This window comes from Equus caballus, chromosome 7, assembly GCF_041296265.1.
Source record: "Equus caballus isolate H_3958 breed thoroughbred chromosome 7, TB-T2T, whole genome shotgun sequence".
In the NCBI taxonomy this organism is placed as follows: domain Eukaryota; kingdom Metazoa; phylum Chordata; class Mammalia; order Perissodactyla; family Equidae; genus Equus; species Equus caballus.
Window position 1 is genome coordinate 74241702 of NC_091690.1, and position 21164 is coordinate 74262865.

Below are 21164 nucleotides of genomic sequence, written 5' to 3' on the forward strand. Positions count from 1 at the left end.
GGAGAAGGGGAGAGGAGGAAGAGGAGGGACCGCAGGAGTTAGGGGGAGGAAAGGGGAGGGGCGGTGGGAGGCATGGAGTCCCGCCCCTCGCCGCCGCGGTTGGCTGGGAGGGAGTCGTGACGTCACATAGGGCCCCTCGAAGTGGGTTGGTGAGTGGCTACGTTGGGGTGCACGGGGCGGGGAGTGGGAGAAGAATGGTGATGCTATGCTGAGGCTCCGCCCCCCTCCTTGGACCGGAGAGACTCGGGCTGCTGAAGCTCGGGCCAATCAGAGGAAAGGCTCCAGGATGGCATGGTAACTATTCTACCCTTTCCTTGCCCCAGTCCGCGGGCGGTGATGGGAAGGATCTCCCGCCGTGTTGCCCGCACTTCCTGGCCAGACCGCGTGCGGAGCTGGAGGGCCCCCCCCGGGAGGTCCCTCTGTCCGGGTAGTTTGTCTGCAGCTCCTTTGAGGCTCTAAAACCTGGCCTCCTTGTCTCCTGACCCATGCCAGCCCCAGCACAACCTTTCCCTCTCTGAATCCCTAGAATAGACGTTATGAGCATTAGCAACGCCCTAAGGAATGGCTTATTACAGGGCTTGGTGCACATGAGGATTCTTGGAATTTCTTTCCTACCTGCACTTTAGGAACCCATACTTGTTCTTAAAGGCCTGGTTCAAACGTTCCCGTCCTGTCTGGGATACATTTGGCGATCTCTCCCAGCGTGTCGGGCTAATGCTTGCGCAGGCCTCTGTTACAGCCTTGTTACTTTGTGTTCTATTATTTTCTTTCCTATCTTCTGTGCCCGGGCTCTTGAACGCTACAGCTGCATTTTCTACGTGCTGGTGTTCCTTTCCTCTGGGGCCTAGCTCAGAGGAGAAGCCTGGTATTACAACTAGTGAAGGTTGAGCATGTTCTGGAAATTAGACTTAGGGTCCCACGCAGAATAGCAGGGACTGTGCTCAGAAAACGAAGCCTATTAGAATTACCCCTCCACCACTACCACCTCCTCCTGGAGCATCAATACAAAATTGAAATGGGCTCTGCCCAAAACGTAGGCAAACTTAAATCCTTCAAGGTTTTCAGTGGTGGCAAGAGATTAGAGAGAATTTGTCAAAAAGTGGAGTGGTCTTGAAGATAAAGGATAGGAGAAACCTGGTACATTGTAGATGCGCAGGAGATGCTTGAAGGAAGAAAAAAATAAATATATGGATGGTCAAATAATAAAGCTAGTTTGACATCTGACTCTAGACACCTTTCCCCAACTCCTCCATGTAAACATCTCCTTTTCCTCCACCCTCCTTTGTCTATGTTCTACATCAGAAAGTCATTACTCTCTCTGGATAGTTAGAGTCGCTTCCCCACTGCCCTCTTGAACCTTTGACTTCTCACCTTCCAATCCTCAAACCCAATTATGTTTAAGCCTCTCCTCTATTTATTCTGGTGCTCCTAAAGCCAGGCACACAGTATAGGTGCACATTAAATGTTTGACACATGAATGAGTGAATTAATTTCTTTTTTTTGAGGAAGGTTAGCCCTGAGCTAACTATTGCCAGTCCTCTTTTTGCTGAGGAAGACTGGCCCTGAGCTAACATCTGTGCCCATCTTCCTCTACTTCATATGTGGGACGCCTACCACAGCATGGCTTGCTAAGCCATGCCATATCCACACCCGGGATCCGAACCGGCGACCCCTGGGCCGTCAAAACGGAACTTACGCATTTAACTGCTGCACCACTGGCCGGGCCCATGAATTAATTTCTTAAGTAGAATAGGAATAGAAGTGTGGGACTTTGGGGGCTGGCCCCGTGGCCGAGTGGTTAAGTTCGCGCACTCCGCTGCAGCGGCCCACGGTTTCGCTAGTACATGGTACCTCTCTCAGGCCACGCTGAGGTGGCGTCCCACTTGCTACAAGTGGAAGGACCTACAACTAAAATATATAACTATGTACTGGGAGGATTTGGAGAGAAGAAGGAGAAAGAAAGAAAAAAAAAAAGCATGGAACTTTTGAGTCAGAGAACCCTGGGTTTAAATCAGAACTCAACCATGTGTTAGCTGTATGAACTTGGGAAAATTTCTTAACCCCTCCGAACCTTAGTTTCATTGTCTGTAAAATGGGGATAACTATACTTGCCTCATAGGGTTATGAGAATTAAATGAGATAAAGCACTTAGCATGGTATCTGGTATCAGTAAGCCTCAATAAACGATAGATATCATTTGTATTCTTTAAAAACGTCAAGGCATATCCATTCTAAGTAGTCTGAGATTGGATTCTGACACAGAAAAGGGGCTCAGAAATATGTCTTGAGTGAGTAACTGAGTACATTCAGTCCAAAGTACCAGTGGGTGTGCAGGAGATGGGATCCTTAAATAGTGCATACTTGTGGGAAGACTGGAGGGGGAGACATTGGGTGAAGCATACTGCAGGGAGGAATTTCCTGTGACCATGGTGATTTCTAAGTAGAAGGACCTCTTGTTAGGTACTCTGAGAAGCATGTGACCCACAAGCTCATCATTCCCAGGGACTTCTGCTCTGAGAAGAACTTCTTTATGGGCCATGGATTCCTGGACCCACGTACTCTAATCTGCCTAATTCACGTAATACCCCTTTTGGTAATCATTATCTTCCTTCTTCTCTCTAAAGACAAGGAGTTTGGTGCATGTTCACAAAAGCTTGCTGAGCCCAGCTCTGTCCTGGGCATCAGGAGCCCAGAGATGTCCACAGCTCAATGCTCTGGCTTAGCCAAGAGAGACAGCGCTAAATAAAGTCCAGCTCTGTCCTGGGAGCCCTCAATCTCTCACACACATGCCCTGAGAACTCACTCTATGCAGCTGTGGAGGATTAGTTCTCAGGGAGGAGAGGAGGAGACAGACCGGTGAAGACTGCAGAATCATGGAAGGGCAAGAAACTTTCTTCCAGAATGATGGTTCTAGATTTCTTATCTGGTGCATTGGAAAGAACAGAAGAGTTGGAATCAAGCAGAGCTAAGTTCAAGTCCTTGATCTGCTACTTTTTAGACCTTGTACAAGTTATATTTAATTGTTCTGTGCCCCAGTTTCCTTGTCGATAAAATGGGCACGATAATTCCTATTTTGTAAAGTAGTTGTGAAGGTCAAATAAGATAATGAAATTTGCAGAGGCCTGGGCACATGTTTGGTACATGGTAAGTACTCAGTAAATGTTGATTTCCTTCCTCTTTTCCTATAAATTGATAAGAGAGGGTGATGTTTATAAATAGCATGTAATTAGATTTTTATAAATCTTGTGCAAATAACTTTGACTTTTAACTAGAGCATTTAGTCCATTGCATTTAATGAATTTACTGGTATATTCAGGATTTTATCTAACATTTTATATTTTCTATTTGTCCCACCTGTTCAGTTTCTATTTCTCTCTCTTTTTTTATTTTCATTTTTTGTCATAATAAATGCCATTTATTGATGCCCAGCTCTTTGCCAGATTTTTTAAAAATTGAGATATACTTCACACTGTATAACATTCACTCATTTAAAACATACAATTCAGAAGTTTTTAGTATATTCACAATGTTGTGCAACCATCACCACCGTCTAATTCCAGGACATTTTCATAACCCCAAAAAGAAACCCCAGACCCATTAGCAGTCATTCCCCATTTCCCCCTTTCCCTAGCCCCTGGCAGTTACTAATCTACTTTCTGTCTCAATGGATTTGTGTATTCTGGACATTACATATATTTCCGATAAATGGAATCATAAAATATGTGGCCTTTGTGTCTGACTCCTTTGATTTAGCATAATGTTTTCAAGGTTCATCCATATTGTAGCATGTATCAGTACTTCATTCCTTTTTATGGTTGAATAATATTCCATGTTATGGATATACCATATTTTGTTTATACGTTCATGAGTTGAATGACATTTGAGTTGTTTTCACCTTGTAGCTACTATGAATAATGCTGCTATGAACATTCGTTCGTGTGCAAGTTTTTTTGTGGACATGTTTCAGTTCTCTTATATTTATGCCTAGGAATGGATTTGTGGGGTCACATGGTAGCTCTTTGTTTAGCTTTTTGAGGAACTACCAGACTGTTTTCCAGAGCGGTTCCACCAGCAATATATGAGGTTTCCAGTTTCTCTAAATCCTTGCCAACACTTATTTTCCTTTTTTTTTTTTTTAAATAGCCATCCAAGGAGATGTGAAGTCTCATCTCATTGTGGTTTTTTACATACATTTCCCTAATGACTATTGATGTTGACCATCTTTTCACGTGCTTATGGGCCATTTAAATCTCTCCTTTCTTGCAATCTTTTTGATTATTTCACTTTTTCTCCTATACCAGTTTGAAATTAAATTCTTTTTCTATTATTTTAGTGATCTCCCTAGAAATTACCACATGCATTCCTAACTTACTAAAGTGTCACGCTAATCAATACCTTTAGAGAAAGGGTAGAGTTTGTTGAGATGGAAGAAAAGCAGCATTCTAGGCTGGATGAACAGGGAGGACAAAGATGTGGGACCACGAAAGAGCTCAGTGTATCCAGGGTTGCAAACGGGAACTTCATACTAGAAGTGATAGAGAAGCCAAAGAAAGTTCTATAGAACAATGGGGATTTAATTACTATTTGAGGCAGAGTGGAGCTAGAGCAAGATGGGTGAGCCTAGAGTGACTAATTGAAAGCCACCCAAGAAAGGTGTCTCTGCCATGAAAAAGATCTCTGGGAAGAACAAAGAACAGTCCTCCTCCAGGCAGGAAAACTTTCCTGAGGCTGCCCAGGAGGCAGGGGCAGAGTTTAGCTGGATGTCTTTTGCACTGTCTATGTCCCTGCCGCTTTACCTACCCCCAGCCATGCTCACCCTGCCCCTACCCCCCACCCCCAGCAGTCTTTCTTCCAAGGCCTTTCTTGCAGTTCCTAAATCTCTTCTTGATATATCTAAATCGTGCCCATCCTTCAAAACTCAGTTCAATTAAATCAGTCCAGCAAATATTTTCTGGGCTCTTACTCTATGTCTGTCCCTAAGCTAAACTGAGAGATCCAGAAATAAATGGAACAGTTGAGGATTCCATCCTTAAATGAGCTCCCAGGAAGGTGGGGGAAACAGGCAACAAATTATTTCGCTGCCTTGTAGTCAAAGCTCTAATAAAGGTGTGATGGAAGGCCACCTGAGGCTGCCTGTGGCGTGGGGAAGTGGGCAGATCAGGGGGTCTAGGGAGAGATAAGGAGGAAGTTGAGCAAAGCTTCATGGAAGATGTGAGTGTAGCTAGAATGTAAAATATGTGGTTGCTGGAATAGAGGATGGCCAGGTTATGAAGGATGTTGAGTACCACACTAAGGAATTTGCTCTTGATCCTAAAAGCCATGGAGAGTTACTAAATAATTTTCAGCAAGGAATGGACATGATCAAATCTGTGTTTTAAGAAGAGCCAATGTGGCTGTAATGGGAGGATGATGAAAAGATAGGAAGGCAAGGAGGCCAGTGAAGGAAATCTCCTACAGGAAGCTTCCTTGACAACTACATCTCACATTCACGTCCCCTCTTCTGGCCCTCACCTATACACTGCCCCTGTGCTCCTGGGGGCTGGAACATCCCTGTAAACAAATGCTCAGTTAGCTTGGGGTATCTGGTATGTATGTGTGGACACGGGGAATGGACAGTGATGGTGGCTAAGATGGCTTATCCAACATGTCAAACCCAAGTGTCCAGGGCTGGAAAATGATGGTGCTGTTTCAGGCACAGGCCTCTCTCGGGTATGTCCAGGCAACAGACAAACCAGCCAGGAGGGCAGGAGACACTGGAAGCCTTCAACAGCAGCAGCAGCTTCTTGGACAATGGACAAAAGCCAATTCAGCAAACACTGAGTGCTTACTGAATGAAGGCGAGACTAGATGCTTAGATGCTTATTCAACTTCTTTACCTGTAAAATGGATTTCATCAAAGTTACCTCACCAGATTATTAAGGGGTCAAATAAGAGTATACATAAAGGCCCTGGCACATAGTGAGAACTCATTCTTTTCTTCCACTTTCCCTCGTTAAATCAAGGTAGGTCATAGTCTTTCAACCTGGAGGAAACAGATTCAGAGAGGGTCAGTGACAGCTGAGGTCAGACAGTTCAGAAAAGGCTTTGAGGGTGAGTTCAGACTGTAGCTTACACATCTAGTCGTAATAACCATGGTGTACCTTCCATGTACCTGGCACACTGCTACATTACCTCATTTAATCGCACAACAACCCTATGATGTGGATTGGTTTTAGGAGTCTAAAACCATCTTACAGATGAGGCAACTCAGACTCAGCACTATATAATGAATTGCCCAAATTGCCAGAGAATTAAAGGCAAGATTAGAGCACCTTAAGTTTCAGTCACTGGGGGTGGTCTAGAGGCAGGGAGAAGGGACCCAGCCTCAGGGAATGGTATTTAGGGCCAAAGGAACAGATAGGGAGTCAAGACAGGGAAGAAGGGCCAGGAGCAGGCATCTGTGGGTTGGAGCCACACAAAGAGGATGACTTGAAGCCCCAAGGTCTGAATCTAGTTATCAAAACTAAATAGAGACGGTTCTTTCAGTAAAGTTTTACTAATTGTTCATTTGCCCTGAGGCTTTAAAGGACAGGGCGAGGAAGCATTCAAAGTCAAGAAAAGTACTTTTTAGAATAAGACACCTTCCCTCCAGACTTGGAGCCCCCAGGAGTGAGCCCAAGATCTCTTTGGGTCCCCCACCATTGCCCAGCCTGGGGCCTGCCACAGAGAGGGCCTAGGCTGAGTGAATGCTAGGGGATTAGCGATGTATAGTGATTAAGGGAATGACCTCAGGCGCCAGACTTGAATCCTGGTTCTGACATTTACTAGCTGTGCCAGTAGGTAAAGTGCCTTCTCTGTTTTCCAGTGGTAAAATGGGGATAGTAATAGTATCTACCTCGTAGGGTTTTTATGAGGATTAAATGGGATAACACTTAAAAAGAGAAATGCCTGGGACACAGAGGTTGCTCAAAATGTGCTAGTTATTACTGTAGGGATTTAAATGGGAAAAATGTGATGGTAACTCTAGCTCAGAAGTCCTCACCCTCTGCAGGTGCTCTCACCCCACATTGTGCCTGCAGGAAGGATTACTGGTGCTTTCATCCTCTTTCCCGGTCGGGGTAGGATGGTGTTTGCAAAGGGAGCCAAGAGTCCCCTCAGGTTCCTTTATGAGTCAGTCAGGGTGGGGAGGGAAGCCTGGGGGGCTGGTTTTTGGGAATCAGCCCTCTCATGGTGGGGAGAGACCTGGGGCTGGGGGTAGGACAGCCGCACTCTGTGCGACGTTAGGCAGGACTGGGCGCCCTCTCCTGATCAAAGGTGGGAACAGCTCTCGCCCAGAGTTTCTGGGATGGGCCTCACTGGATCTCCCTATATGTAAGGTGCTCTTCCCTTTGCTGAAATGTCCCGCATTGGCTCTGAGGAGCAAAGCTTGGGGGTGGGTCGCCGAGATGGGGGCGAAATTGGTTTAATGTTTCCGAAGGGCGAAGCTGGGTAATTCTGCTAGAATCGGGGAGAAGGGGAAGGAGGCAGGGAAGATTGAATTCGGGGCCCTGTTGAATAAATTTTATGTTTTTTCAACAGGTGATGGAACGCAGATGAGAGGTAAGGTGACAAGGTGGGTCATCCAACGTGTCAAGCCAAGGTGTCTAGGGCTCTTCCGGCTGCCCCCACGCAGCCAGAATTAGTGGGGCAGACCAGGGCTAGAGAGGCATGGCACGAGAGAACGCCAGATTAAGGGGGAGAGCCCGGGGTCCGGGTCTGCAGAAGTGGGGAGGGGCCGGCAGAGGATCTGGGGGCTGTTTCCTCCCCAAGTTCCGCCCCGAGAGCGCCGGCCCCGCCCCCGCCGTTCCTGCTCCGATCCGCCCCCCGCCCCCCCTCTGCTCGCCACCCCACTATCCCCCCACCCTGGGCCCGGTCGGGCCTGGGCTCCCCCAGTGGTCCCCCGGCACCCGGCCTGCGCCAGCGCAGCCTCCTCGCCGCCACATCCTAGGTGAGTATGGGGTTGGGTGTGTCAGACCGCCGGGCTGCCCCACTTAGGGGAGCTCGGCCACGTGGTCAGCCTCCGCAGGGCCCGGCCCAAGCTCTGGGGGTCCTGGTGCCTGCCCGGGAACTGCAGCTGTCCTGACTTGCTGAGCTGACGCCTTCCCCTCCGCTCCCCCACACGAGGCTGGGTGTTCAGGGCTTGAGCTGTCCCTTCGCTCCTCGGGGACTCCTGGTCAGGATTCCTCCTTGGGTGCCAGGGGATGGAGATGTGGGGGGCGTCGGAACCCCATAGATTACTTTCAAATCCAAGCTCTGCCAGTTATTAGCCTGTGGCCTTGAGCAAGTGTTTTTAACCTCCCTGAGCCTCAGTTTCCTCTTCTGTAAAATGGAAATGTAGAGTCTATGGTGCCTACCTCATAGAATGATAGTGAGGATTAAAAGAAACAATGTATATCTGGTGCTAAGCAGGGTGCCTAGTATTCAGAAGGCACCTAGTAAATGTGGATTTGGACTGGAGGCTGAGAAGATCTTTAGGAACCATTAGAGATAAGATAGGGGTACTCCTAAGAAAGCAGTTTTCATCTGGTAGTATCTATGAGGAAGTTAGAGTTGACAGGGGCTGACCAGCTGCCTTTCAGGTAGTGAGCTTCCTGTCTTGAGGCTGGAGGAGTAGAATGACCAAGTTGGAATGCTTTAGTAGTAATCTAAACCATGTGATCCCCATGTTGCACAATTGTGGAAACAGGCCCAGAGAAGTTAGGTGACTTGCCCAAGGTCACACAGCTAAAAGGGAGTGCAGGCATACCTCTAAGAAGTGGAACAGACTGCTCCTTGAACCTCCTTATCACCCCCCTGCCTTGAGCAGTGCCTATTCATTCCCTGAGGATCTGGTCTTCAGTTTGGGGATCCCAGTGGTCCCTGAGGGATCTAGAGCAGCTGACTTGAGGGAGGGATGTTTGGAGGGGACTACCCCAGAATCTGGATGTGGGCTGAGTGGGGAAGTTATTCGTTCCCCTTCTAGGGCCTGGAGGGACTTATAATTCTCTTGGGGATGATCCAAGGAATGTATTTGATTTGGGAGGGTCACCAGAGCCACTTCCAACTCCCCTGGGAGACTCCTGGCCCCCAAAGGGAGAAAGGAGCTTGAGCAGTTGAGGCAGGCTGCCTGATGGGGCCTGGCAGAGAGGCTGGTGGGGAAGATGGATGAGAATGCAGAGGCGTATCCACCTGGCTGTTCCGGAATGCCAGGAGGCCAGCGTCACTGAGGTCGGGGTTCTTCCTGAGGGTGGGACTAGAGGGCAGAGTCCTGAGGGCGGGGCCAGGAAGAGGTGGGACGTGATCTGGCAAGGCCCTTGAGTCCAGAGGGCGGGTTCTTTCTGTATCTGGAGCCAGCCCTAGTTTGGCAACAAGAAGTCTAAGTTCTGAGGATGGCTTTCCCTCAGGCTCAGCACATGGCTTTGAGGAACGGCCTTCCTCTCTCTGTGTCTTGGTTTCTCTGTCTTTGCAATGGGCATAGGGCTGACTGACTCATCTGTATAGGATTTGGTTTTTACCTTCCTCCCATGGACAGGCACCCCTTCTACCCACCCCCCCCAAACCTGACCTAATCTGGCCTTTGTGCCCAGAGAGGAAGGGGTTAAGGAAGGCCAGAGCTGCAGTTTGTAACCCCTTGAGCCCCACATCGCCCCACTGCTGGCTCTTGTGTTTGCGGTGTGACCGTGAGTGGGTTCCTATCCCTCTCTTTCTATAGACAGAGGGGGACTGGGCTAGGATTGCTGGTGTATCCTCAGCTATTATAGTCCTGACCTTGGATACCCTCGTCTGAGCGGGGAGTCACAGCCCTCAGGAGCTAACTAGTCTCCAGTGGGGGCGAACAGGCCCCTGGGTACTGGGAAGCCTCCAGAAGCTGACCAGGCAGCTCTCTCCAGCAAACAGCAAGCCCAGGCTAGTATCAGGCCTGATTCCGCAAAGCCTTTCACCCTCAGAGCACATGAGGCAGCAGGCGGGGACAAGCAGGGAGTCGGGGTTCTGTTGGCTTCCATGGAATCCTTGCTGCTGTGGACTGCGGTGCAGATGCACAGAGCACACAGAGCCTGGGAGGGGACTGGATGTGCAGAAGGTCCCTGGGCCAGTGGGTGAAGCAGGGAGAGCTGATGGGAGGCCCCGAAGACCAGAGACTCAAAGGCCTGGGGGAGGAGATGGGCCATTCTGTCCACTGGGAGGTTTTAGGATTGGTTCCTGAAACAAGAGAGACTAGTTAAACCAGCTCCTGTAGTCCTAGGCCTGTCAAGCCAGGAATAGGGGTGAGGATAAGCTCTCCCAATCTATTCAAGTTTCATCTTAGCACAGATTTGGTTCACTGTCTTTCCTCTGAAATTGGGGCTGAATGTTCTCCTCTCCTGGGATTCTGAATCAGTCTTCATCCAGGGCAGGAGCTGGTCAAGCTTAGGGGCTAGGTGGCTTCCTTCTCAGACTCCCCAACCAAGAGCATGGCTAAGCTGAGGACTGAGCACAAGGGCTGGCTTCACCACTGAGTCCCAGCCTTGCTGCCTTGGGCCCTGACAGCACCCCACTCCATCCCCAGGTCTGACAAGATGTACCAGGTCCCAATGCCGCTGGACCGGGATGGGACCCTGGTCCGGCTCCGCTTCACCTTGGTGGCCCTGGTCACAGTCTGCTGTCCACTTGTCGCCTTCCTCTTCTGCATCCTCTGGTCCCTGCTCTTCCACTTCAAGGAGACTACGGCCACACACTGTGGGGTAGGGCTTGGGGGGGTACTGATACCTCATATTCAGGCCCAATTAGATCATTTTTGGATCCTGCCTCTATTGTAACAGGATTAGCCAGCTTTCCAGTGGGGTCCATCAAACATACTGGGCTGCTGGGGGGATGCCTGCAAATTGAGGTTGCAAGGATTAATCTCCCTCCACCTTCCATGGAGGTCACTGGGGTCATGGGGTCACTGAAGTTGGGTATCCCCAGGCCCCAGAATCCAATCCTTACTACTTGGAGGGGCAGATTCAGGAGCCCCATGGTTTTCTGGGGGATGGAGACAGGACAGGACTGGGCTAGAGGGTATTTGGGGCCTCTGAGTGTGGCCCAGTGGCCTTGTGCCTGTCTCTGCGGGAATGTGATTATATATATGGTGTGTATAACTGTGAGGGACATGACTGCAATAGCTTTGAGTGGGGTCTGTGTGTGAGAGAGACTACATTTGTGCCTGTCTGCATGGGGACCTGTTTATATGTGTGTATATGTAGGTCCGATCCCCTCTGATGTTCCACAGGTGGCTGTGCACCCCCTGGATAGGGGTATGGTGTGTTAAGCCAGGAAGAAAGATATGTGAGTTTTCTCTGTAGGCTATTGGAATAAATGGGGTGAGACCTGTGTTGACCTCTGTTATATTCTTAATTCATCTGCTGACTCTCTGTATCACCTGAGACACAGAGACTGAGCCTGTTTCCCCATGTCTAAAACAAGGTTGATAATTCCTGTCCTCCTCCTTCTCAGGGCCTGTGTAGAGCTCCAGATAGAGGAAGGATGGGAAGGTGGTTTGGGGAATGTGAAGGGTGAGGAGCAGAAGGAGGAGGAGTAAAAGGGGATTGTCAGGTTGGAAGGCAGGGCAGGAGAGGAAGTTAGCCTAGGGGCTACAGGTGGGAAAGAGGCCGGGCCTGGACATGGACCCTTGGACTGGCCTCACAGAGAGCTCCGAAGGCCTGCAGTCAGCTGAGCTTCCCACCTTCCTGTAGAGAGCATCTGCTCCAGGAAAAGGGCTGTGACTAGCAGTGGAGTCTGGCTGGCAGGGGTCGGGGCCCACTTCTTTTGTTCATATGATTTGAAGTTTTCCCTGTTCTGTTTGTCAGTGTTGTAGACATGGGCCTTGAGCTATGGGCATCCTGTCTGTTGAAACCCAGGGCTCAGAGCTATCAGAAAGAACAGGGCCAGAAGAAAAGGGAGTGACCAGGTGATCTGAAGAGGAAGATCAGAAAAGGGTCCATCCACCAGCCTTTCCTGACCTAGTTCTCATCTTAGATAATGCATCAAATGTTTCTCTTACCCTAGCCAACTCCTCTTCATTCTTCAAAACTCTGCTCAGGTGTCTCCTCCTCCAAAATGCCTTCTCCAGCCTCCCTGTCTCTGAGTTCCCACAGTTCCCTGTGTTATCTCTCACACAGTTGTATCACATCATATTTGTGTCTGTCTTCCCCGCCAGACTGGGAGCTCCTTGAAGGTGGGCACTGCATCTGAATCAGAAAGTATTTGTTGAATAAGTGGCTAGGACCCTCCTATCTCAGTGCCCTGGGAAAAGGAAGGCATGGTATAATGCAGTCCTAGTTCGTACAGAAAACTGTAATTTTTGTATGGCTTATAGAGTTAAATGGAGTAAGCTATTTGCTCTTCCCCTTGTGGCTGGCTCTGAGGGCTAATGGGATCAATAACCTCAGCATACCTGGCATACCTATAACCCATTCTTGGCATACTAGTTAGGGAGCTAAGCCATAGGTAGTTGCTGGAGGGGTACCTGGCCTCTCTGGGGCAGGACCAGGCCTAGTGACCCTGGAGGTATTTTGTCCCCATTCCCTGGGACTACCGTGTTGGATCCAGCTGGGGATTTTCATGTATTCTCTCAATTTCTCACCCTGAGTGTCCCAGGAATGGCCAACCCTAGGAATAAAAGAAGTAATCTTAGTCCACCACGTCTATAATTAGATGACTTTGCCTCTGCTTGCACATATCCAGTGATGGGGAGCTTCCTTCCTCCCCAGGCAGCCTATTCGAAGGAGGCTTGGTAACTAACAATTAGCAAGCTCTTTCTTATAGTGAGCATATACTGTCTTTCTGGTGAATCTCTGCCTTGGCCCTCACTCTGCTTTGGGAACCTTAGAGCTACTCTTTCCTCCTAGCTTCCAGCCAGTCCTGCAGAGATGGCAGGGCAATAATGGGGGGGGGGGGGTCCCTGAGTCTACTCTTTGTAGGTAGCATAACTCCAGTTCCTTTAGGCAGCCCTCACAGGACATGTGCCCCTGGGCTTGGCCCAGTTTGTCCCTGTTCTCCTCTAGGCCCTGATCTGGGGATAGGATTTCATATGGCCTGGGCACTACAGGCAAGAGCAGGACCGTTCCCTTCCTGTTACTGGCTGTTAGACCTCTGTTAATGCAGCCTGAGCTGCCGTTAGCTGTTTCTGCTTGGGTACAGGCTGGACACTGATACCTCACATTCAGGCTTGTCTGGATCTCTTTGGGATCCTGAATCTATTGTACTAAGATTAGCTAGCTCTCCACTGGGGCCCAACAAACAAACTCAGTCCTGCTCCAATAAAAAGGGGCCAAATCCTGTTCTGCTTTCTCCCTTTCCCTTCCCAGAAATCTGCCTGTTTCCCTGGAAACAACCCTCAGGAAGGTCCCTACCCCCATTCCTGTCAAGAAAGCTGTTGTGGGCTGACCTGAGCCGCTATCACTTGTTACCGTTGCAGAGTGTTCTAGGATTTATGACGTGGCCTTGTTGGTCCTGGGAGGGCTGTGTGTCTGGGGAGGGGTGGAGATCTGGGCTCTGTGGGCGGGAGGGCAGGCCCTGGCGAGCTGGGGGTGGGACGCTCTAGTCTTGGAACAGTCTCAGTCTGGCTAGAGCCCTCAACCCAAGCCCCGGATCCTTCAGCACCCAGTGTGAGTGTCGCTCAGTGCGTGCCCCTCCCCATTCCCTGATGTTGAGCTCAACTAGTGGACTGGGGTTCCCTTAATGGAGGGAGGTATGAGTCCCAAGGAGAGGTTTGATCCTAGGCCTTTTTAATACAAAGCTATCTCTTACTGCTCCCCAGAAGGGGAACCAGCTTGAGGGGTCATGGTGGTTGGGGCAGCGCGGGGTGGGAGGAGGGAGTTCTCTGCTTCGAGGGAGAACGGAGCGGAAGAAGCCCAGCTCCCTTGCTCTGGGTCTGTCCTTGCCAGTTCTGGACCAGCACAGCAGGTTCAAGCTGAGTGGAGAAGGTTCCCGTGACCCTCAGATTCCCGTAAACCTTGGATTGGGTGACATAGTCTTCTCAGAGAGGAAGGAGATGGAGGTCTGGGGCTCCTTAGGGACCCCGGTATCTTGGGATCAGGGTACTACTGACCTGAGGCTTGGATCATTCTGAGCCTGGGGGTGGATGTCAGGTAGCCTGTGGTCCCATTGAAATAGGTTCTGGGGCACTCCTCCTGTTCCTGGTTGAACTTGGGTGAAGAGCAGGAATGTGGTCAGACAGGGTCAGTGGGAGGGCTTGGACCAGTGTGAGCCAAGGGTCCTTTGTCTAGGTTACTTGGCCTGAAGAAAGCCTTGACTTGGAGCCTTAAACTGTCAGGTTGCAAGAGACCTTAGTCCTAATGTTTGATCCTGGCGCAGTTCTGGGCCTCAGTCTCCCCTTCTGTGGAATGGCAATAATAGCTTTTCCACCTCTGACCCTTCTCCTGAGTGGGTGTGAGAGTCGTGAGAATGGGGTGGGCCATCAGAGCTCCCATGTCCAGGCCACTGGGAGCCTCTGTTCTTCAGACTCTTCAAGAGGTGGGCCTGCAGGACCAGTATGCCAAGGGGATTCCTAAGAGCAGACCCTGCCTATCTCTGCTGCTCCTGCCCATCTCCCTCTGCATCTCTTTCTCTTCTGCACTGTTTTTCTTTTTCCCTTCTGCTCTTTCTATTTTTTCTACCCTGGCTCTTTCCTATACCCTGAGGAGTCAGCTCTGGAAAGGACCCCACTTTCTCAGGCCCAGGGATCTCACCAGGCCCCAAAGTTGTGTCCCTTGCCCTGCCTGGGCACCACTCCCTACAGGATGTTCTCTGCGGCCTCCCAGCCCTTGGACCCTGATGGGACCGTGTTCCGGCTCCGCTTCACGGCCATGGTCTTATGGGTCATCACTTTCCCCGTGTTCGGCTTCTTCTTCTGCATCATCTGGTCCCTGGTGTTCCACTTTGAGTACACGGTGGCCACTGACTGTGGGGTGAGTGCCAGCTCCCCAGCATCTGGGTCAGGGCCAGGTCAGGAGATGGCGATAAGGGTGGAATCAGAGAGTAGGAGAGAAGGCAGAGGGTCAGAGAGAGAGGAACGGGATAAAAGGATGGTGGGGGGCAGGTCAGAGTTAGGGGGACTTTGGGGGAGAGCCTCAGAGAGTAGAGTCACAGTCTTCCAGGAGTAGAAGAGGATCATAGAGAGTACAAGGGAACAGAGGGGAGTGGGGAAAGGGGAGGGGGCGCGAATAGGCACGAGAGATCATGAGAGGGAGAAAGAGGCTGAGGAAAGACCAGACTGGAAAGGAAGCCAGGACTGAGGAGGGAAGATGAGGCCAGCAGCCAGGAGAAGTAACAGGTGGCTTTAGCCTAGACCGGGGGCCTGACCTGAGAAGACCCTCAGCCCTGCCCTGGGATCTTCTAGCTTGGTTTCTCTCTCTTGCAGCCTCAGGCCCCACGTCCCGTGTCCACTCAGGACTCTGCCAACTAGAAACATAGATGGACTTTCTGTCCCCAAGAGCAGTCCATCAGGCCTTTCCTGAGGGCCCAGGGGAAGAAGCTCTGTGTCAGGGGCATGGAATTGAACGTGGACTTGCCCTTAGCATCTCATTCCTTCCAGAGACAGTCCTAGATACAGTCAGCGCAACACAGTGAGACAGGATTCCTATTGTGATAAAAGGGGGAACAGGGATTGCAGGGACCAAAGGAAGCACTTAACTCAACTTGGATGCTGGGGAAGACTTCCTGAAGGAAGTGTGAAGAAGGATCTTTGTGAATGCCAGGCTGACAACTTTTGATTTTATCTAGAGAGCAATGGAGAGCTTTGGAAAGATTTTAAGCAGCAGAGAGACATGATCAGATTTATGCTTTAGAAGACCATTGTGCCTCCTGAGTGGAGAACAGATTTAAGGGCAGGGGGCAAGAATGGGGAGACTGTTGAGGAGGCTAGTGTAATATCTCATGGTCCCAGGGAGACTGGAGCTAAGATGGGGACTGTGAGGATGGAGAGGTGGGGATGGAGTCCTGAGAAAGTAGCAAGTAGAATTGACAGGAATGGGAGTTTTGGTCCGGGCAGAGGGGAGTAAGGTAGGTAGAAAAGTCATCCATAATTTCAGGGGACTTTTATCTTCAGCCAAAGGAATGAATCTCTAATGGTAAAGTCTGAGGTGCTATGATAGGGAATTTTTTGGACCCCTCCCTTTATACCATGTGAATTTCTCATCTACTGCTCTGCCGCAGATCCACTGAGGCACGTCCTCCAGGCCAAAGGGTTTCTATTCTTGGGGGAAGGGGTTATGTTACCATCTCTCAGTACTCTTTGCTCTGGGCTCATGGGGAGGTTTGGGGTGAGCTGAGTACCTGGTCCCTGATAGCTCCTGATGTTGCTTGTTGCTGGCATAGTTGGTAAGTGGGGAACTGATGTGCTTGGGATGGGGGTGTGTGTATGAGTATCTATACCTGATTATGCATCTGTGTGTCTGTGTCTGTCTGTGTGTCTGTGTCTGTGCATCTGTGTGATGAGAGGGGCAATCCCTGCTCTCAGAATCCTGCCCCCACCCCTAATCTGAGAGGAGCTTGTAAGGACAGGCCCAGCAGCCACAGGGTCCTAAGTCTCTCTTCCTCCTGAGGCATCCCCCCAACTCTGCCATGTCTACTCTTCACCTGCTTCCCGGCATCAGTCAGGGCTCTGGGCCCTTAAATACTCTGGGCTCTCCCAGCCAAGCTTAAGATGCTGGTCCTGTTCCCCTTAAAACAGCTGATATTGGGGCAGGAGTTTTCAGACTGAATATTCTAGGAAGTGGAGGCAACACTCCCACTAACCTTACTCAGGGGACCTACTCAGAGGGGCAGATGAGTAAGGAGGCTTGGCTGGCTCAGAAGTGTCTGGTGAAGATATGATTCCCACCTCTCGCTCATATGCACGCCTTCCCATGTTCAGCAGCCACATAGCTTACTGCCTCTTTGCAGGCTTTTCAGGGAAGGTTGTCTTCTGAAAGCCATCACTTGTGCTCACTGTGTGCCAGATACTGCAGACACTTTGCCTACATTATATTTAGTATTCATGATCAGCCTGCAAGGTAGGTGGTATTATCCCTCTTTTCCCAGTGAGGAAATTGAAGCTCAGAGAGGTGAAGTGACTTGCTCAAGGTCACCCAGCTAATAAAGGCAGAGCTGGGATGCAGACTCGGGTTTCTATGGCTCCAGAGCCCCGGTGCTGCCTCTTCACTGATGACTCAGACTGAAGATCTGAGCTGCTCTCAAGGTATGATACCTCAAGCCATGGCCTTGAGAGTAGCACCCTCTCTCTGAGAGCTCTGCACTTAGCTTCCTCTGACAGTGCTGAGGGGAATCCACCTCCTTTCCTGTGAAGGTCCTCCCCTAGGACCACCCCTGCTCTGTAAGCTGCCTCCATCATTGCCCACCTTCCCAGCCACTCTGGAGACCCATTCAACATCCTTAGTGGGAGAAAGGAAGGGATCTTCCAGAATCCATCTCTGAACACTGGTCCCACCAGTCACAGCAGGGTCATTCCCTCACTGGGTTGCTGGCCTCTGGCACTGCTCTGGCCCTTGTTGAAGGTTTAAAAAAGTCCATGGAAAGGCAACAGACTGGCTCCCTCTGTCCTGGAATCTTTCAGAAATGTGGATTCTCAGATTCCAGACCTCTGCATTCTCACACAGTCCCGGATGAGTTGCATGCATATTAAATTTGAGAAGCACTGCTCGAGGCGTGGAGTCTAGGAGATCCCTGGCTCCCATCCCTGGCTTTCCAGTCCCCACCTAAACTACCGTTCACTCATCCCCCATCCTCTCACCCTCCCATACAAGCAACACACCGGTCCTTGCAGCTGGGAGCTCCTCCCTCAACTTTAAAGAATGAGGCTCCAGTTCCTTAAGGAACAAGGAATTCTGGGTATTGAGAAAGATGGATGGGAGAGAGACAAAAGAACAGGGGCCTTTTCTTAGATCACCCCAGGTTAGGAGCACCCACTTTCTTAGACATGATCAGGGTGAGGGTATCCTTCCAGCCCACCTCCCCCAGGATCTCACAGTAGCCTCCGCCACCTTGGTATACCTGCCCAGAAGAACAAGTGGAACTGGAGCAGTCAGAAGAACAGCTCTGCTGGACGGTGAATCCAGCACTGTCCCAAAGAAGCTCAGGTGGTCTGTGATCCATTCCCGTCCTCGGGACTGAATTTCGGGTCCTCGGGTCCTGGAACGTCCCACAGGGCCTTTCTGAGGGCACAGCCCTGCTCTGTGGGCTCAGAGAGTATCTGAACCTGTCTACAGCTTTCCCAGCCATGTGTAGGTTCCAGTTTGGGTGGAGATGGAGAAGGTCTCAGCACGCCCCTGCACAAACCCTAGGCTGGCTGTGGAATGAGAAGCAAGCACACTGGGGGCCCAGGACCTGAAACAGGAGGTGGTCTGGGAGAGCTGAAAGAGAACTTCCTGGAAGGAAGGGGCTGCAGCAGAGCCTTCTGAGGGCCGAGGTGGTCAGGTGGAGAAAAGGATCTCCAGGTGGGTGAGCCGCCAGAGCTCGGTGCCCAGACAGGTCACAACTCTCTAGGTGCCCAATTACCTGCCGTCGGTGAGCTCGGCCATCGGTGGGGAGGTGCCCCAGCGCTATGTGTGGCGCTTCTGCATCGGCCTGCACTCGGCGCCCCGCTTCTTGGTGGCCTTCGCCTACTGGAACCACTACCTCAGCTGTACCTCCCCGTGTCCCAGCTACCGCCCGCTTTGCTGCCTCAACTTCGGCCTCAACGTCGTGGAGAACCTCGCGCTGCTAGTGCTCACCTACGTCTCCTCTTCTGAGGACTTCAGTGGGTGCCTAGCCGAGGGAAGGAGGAGTCGGGGAGGGTTGGGGAGGGGACGCCCCTGCCCCTCCCTCGCTTGGATCTTCAGACAAAGGGGTTTGGGTGCTCCCTGCAATGCATGCTCCCAACCCTCCTCTTTCCCTCCAGCCATCCACGAAAATGCTTTCATTGTGTTCATCGCCACATCCCTCAGTCACATGCTCCTCACCTGCATTCTCTGGCGGCTGACCAAGAAGCACACAGTAAGTCAGGAGGTACGGTCTACCCCTAGTGGGGCTCCAGGCAGCCCAGAGGAAAATCAAGGACACTCGTCCACAGGACACGGGTAATGGTGAGGTGGGAACTGGAACTCTAATGGGAACCGGGCTGGGGCTGGGGCTTGGAGACAAGTGGAGGGTGACTGATCGGTTAGAACCTAGGACTGTGTAGTACTGGGTATTATGGGAGACTGGAGAAGAGATGGAGGCTCCAAATGGGGGTAGAATGAGGGGCAGGACCCAGGCCACAGTGGGTTAGGAACACTGTGTCAAGGGTCTGTGGTCTGTAATAACTGCAATCCATCTTCCCCCATACACACGCTTTTCTTCTCCCCACAGTATCTGGAGGTGTTGGGTTGGTGGGTGACTCCAAGAAACTTTCATACACTGTCCCCTTAAAGTAGGAGGGGCAGGGACACCTTTGCTCTTTGGCCTCATTACACTCCCAAATGTAGGGATGTGAACATGCCCATCATTCCTGCTGCCCATGCCTGTGTCCCCTTCCATGAACAAGGGAGGTTAGACTCAGTCCTTGTGAGGTGGGGCTAAGAGGGAAGGCTGCCCACACATATCCAACAAGCTGCAGAGGGATCAGACAGCCTGTCTCCTAGGATCGAAAGTCCTACAACTGGAAACAGCGGCTCTTCATCATCAACTTTATCTCCTTCTTCACGGCGCTGGCTGTCTACTTTCGGCACAACATGTATTGTGAGGCTGGAGGTGAGGCCAGGCTAGAATCCATAGGTGGTCACAGTGGTTGTGGGATAGTTCTGATATTTTCTATAATGTGCAACATGACAATGGTCTTGGGGGCTGGCTGCCAGTGTTCCCTGGGCAGTCATGTAGTGGTGATCATTTATCAGGAGGCCCTCGTGGGGGGTGGGGAGCGGGGCAGGAGGCTCACTATGCCCTCTTCCTTGTGTCTTCACAACAGTGTACACCATCTTCGCCATCCTCGAGTACACCGTTGTCCTAACCAACATGGCGTTCCACATGACGGCCTGGTGGGACTTCGGGAACAAGGAGCTGCTCATTACCTCCCAGCCTGAGGAAAAGCGATTCTAAACCCTTTTCTCCTGCTGAGGAGGAGGAGGAAGACCACTGCCCAGAAACTAGAAACAAGATACCACTCTGGCCTTCCACCCTATGTCCTCTCTGGGCCCAACTGAAGCTGGGGGAATGGGGAGGGAGGGAGGAAGGGCACAAGACAAGGCTTACCCAGCCCTGCTGGCTTCTTTCTCCCACCCACTTGAAGGCCCAGGAGCCTTCAAGCAGCATCACCCTTACCTGAGAGGCCCCAAGAAGCCGAGCTCCCAGGAGAGTTCCACCATCTGGTGCTAAAAAAAAAGTCCTGAGGTTCATAACCATCATCTGGTTCTTGGCCTTTACATAGCTGCCTCTCATTGAGGTCAGAGACCACTGAGCAGTGGCTACCCAAAAACCACAGCCATTTCTCTCTATGGGGTCACTCACTAGACTAATGTGTCTAATGATCTACTGTGTACATCCAGGTCTGTGGCCTAAGGTTGCTGAGGTGTTCAAGTCCTGACCTCACCTCTTTGGTGTGTGCCCTTCCCTATCTAAGCTTCAGTGTATCCATGTAGGTGATGGGGCTGTATGATTTCCAAGGGCTCTGCCTGTGTGTGGTTCTAACATCACCTGGTAGAGGTGGTGTTCTGTACCTGAAGGATGACCTGCTTCAGAAAAAGCACTAGCCCAGCACATTATTTCCCTTCCTCTCTGAAATCTCTGGCTTACAAACTCTTCCTCCTTGGCAAAGGTGTGGGGTGGGGGGATCAGAGGTAGATTCCTACTCCTAAATGGGCTCTCTGGTATCTCCCCATCCTCCCTACTGCCCCAGACCCTGAGCTCTCTTGGCTGTACATTTTATTTCAAAGGAGAATAAATTTTTTTTTTTTGCCAACAGTTTGGGCTAGGCTTGTCTTGGGGCTCATCTCTTTAATGGAAGTGAGGTAAGGGACAGGCTCCAGGAGGGAGGGACTAAGTCCATGGCAGAGTATGATTCCAAGTGGCATATCCCCTCACCCGCCTTAGGCCCGGAGTCTCCTAAGGTTGGTGTAAGCCCCCATTTTGGTGAGCAGGAGTGACTGAGCTATCCCTATAATGATTCCAGGCCTAGAAGCTGGGATACCTGGGGGAGT

General features: G+C 50.8%; 1 protein-coding gene across 24 annotated transcripts; it reads left to right on the top strand.

The window, feature by feature from the left end:
• Positions 1–47: 47 nt before the first annotated feature.
• PGAP2 (post-GPI attachment to proteins 2) lies at positions 48–20928 on the top strand. Of its 24 annotated transcripts, none has more exons than XM_070274541.1 (8): positions 165–294; positions 2461–2578; positions 7558–7591; positions 10544–10718; positions 18499–18751; positions 18893–18999; positions 19614–19722; positions 19937–20928. In XM_070274541.1, the coding sequence occupies exons 3-8, from the start codon at positions 7572–7574 to the stop codon at positions 20065–20067; spliced, it is 795 nt and encodes a 264-aa protein (XP_070130642.1). In that variant the 5' UTR covers positions 165–294; positions 2461–2578; positions 7558–7571; the 3' UTR covers positions 20068–20928. The 24 variants fall into 24 exon arrangements, with proteins under 24 accessions (XP_005612129.1, XP_070130643.1, XP_070130652.1 ...); XM_070274544.1 differs by having other exon boundaries at positions 179–294; positions 18893–18987; XM_070274549.1 differs by having other exon boundaries at positions 198–294; positions 7558–7578.
• The last annotated feature ends 236 nt before the right edge of the window (positions 20929–21164 follow it).

Bases quoted from the DNA above. Each gene is read 5' to 3' on its own strand.
- PGAP2 (XM_023645838.1), top strand. From the start codon at position 10,554: ATGTACCAGGTCCCAATGCCGCTGGACCGGGATGGGACCCTGGTCCGG. The intron at 19,000-19,613 runs GTACGGTCTACC...CCTGTCTCCTAG, and splicing joins AGCACACAGTAAGTCAGGAG to GATCGAAAGTCCTACAACTG. The intron at 19,723-19,936 runs GTGAGGCCAGGC...TCTTCACAACAG, and splicing joins CATGTATTGTGAGGCTGGAG to TGTACACCATCTTCGCCATC.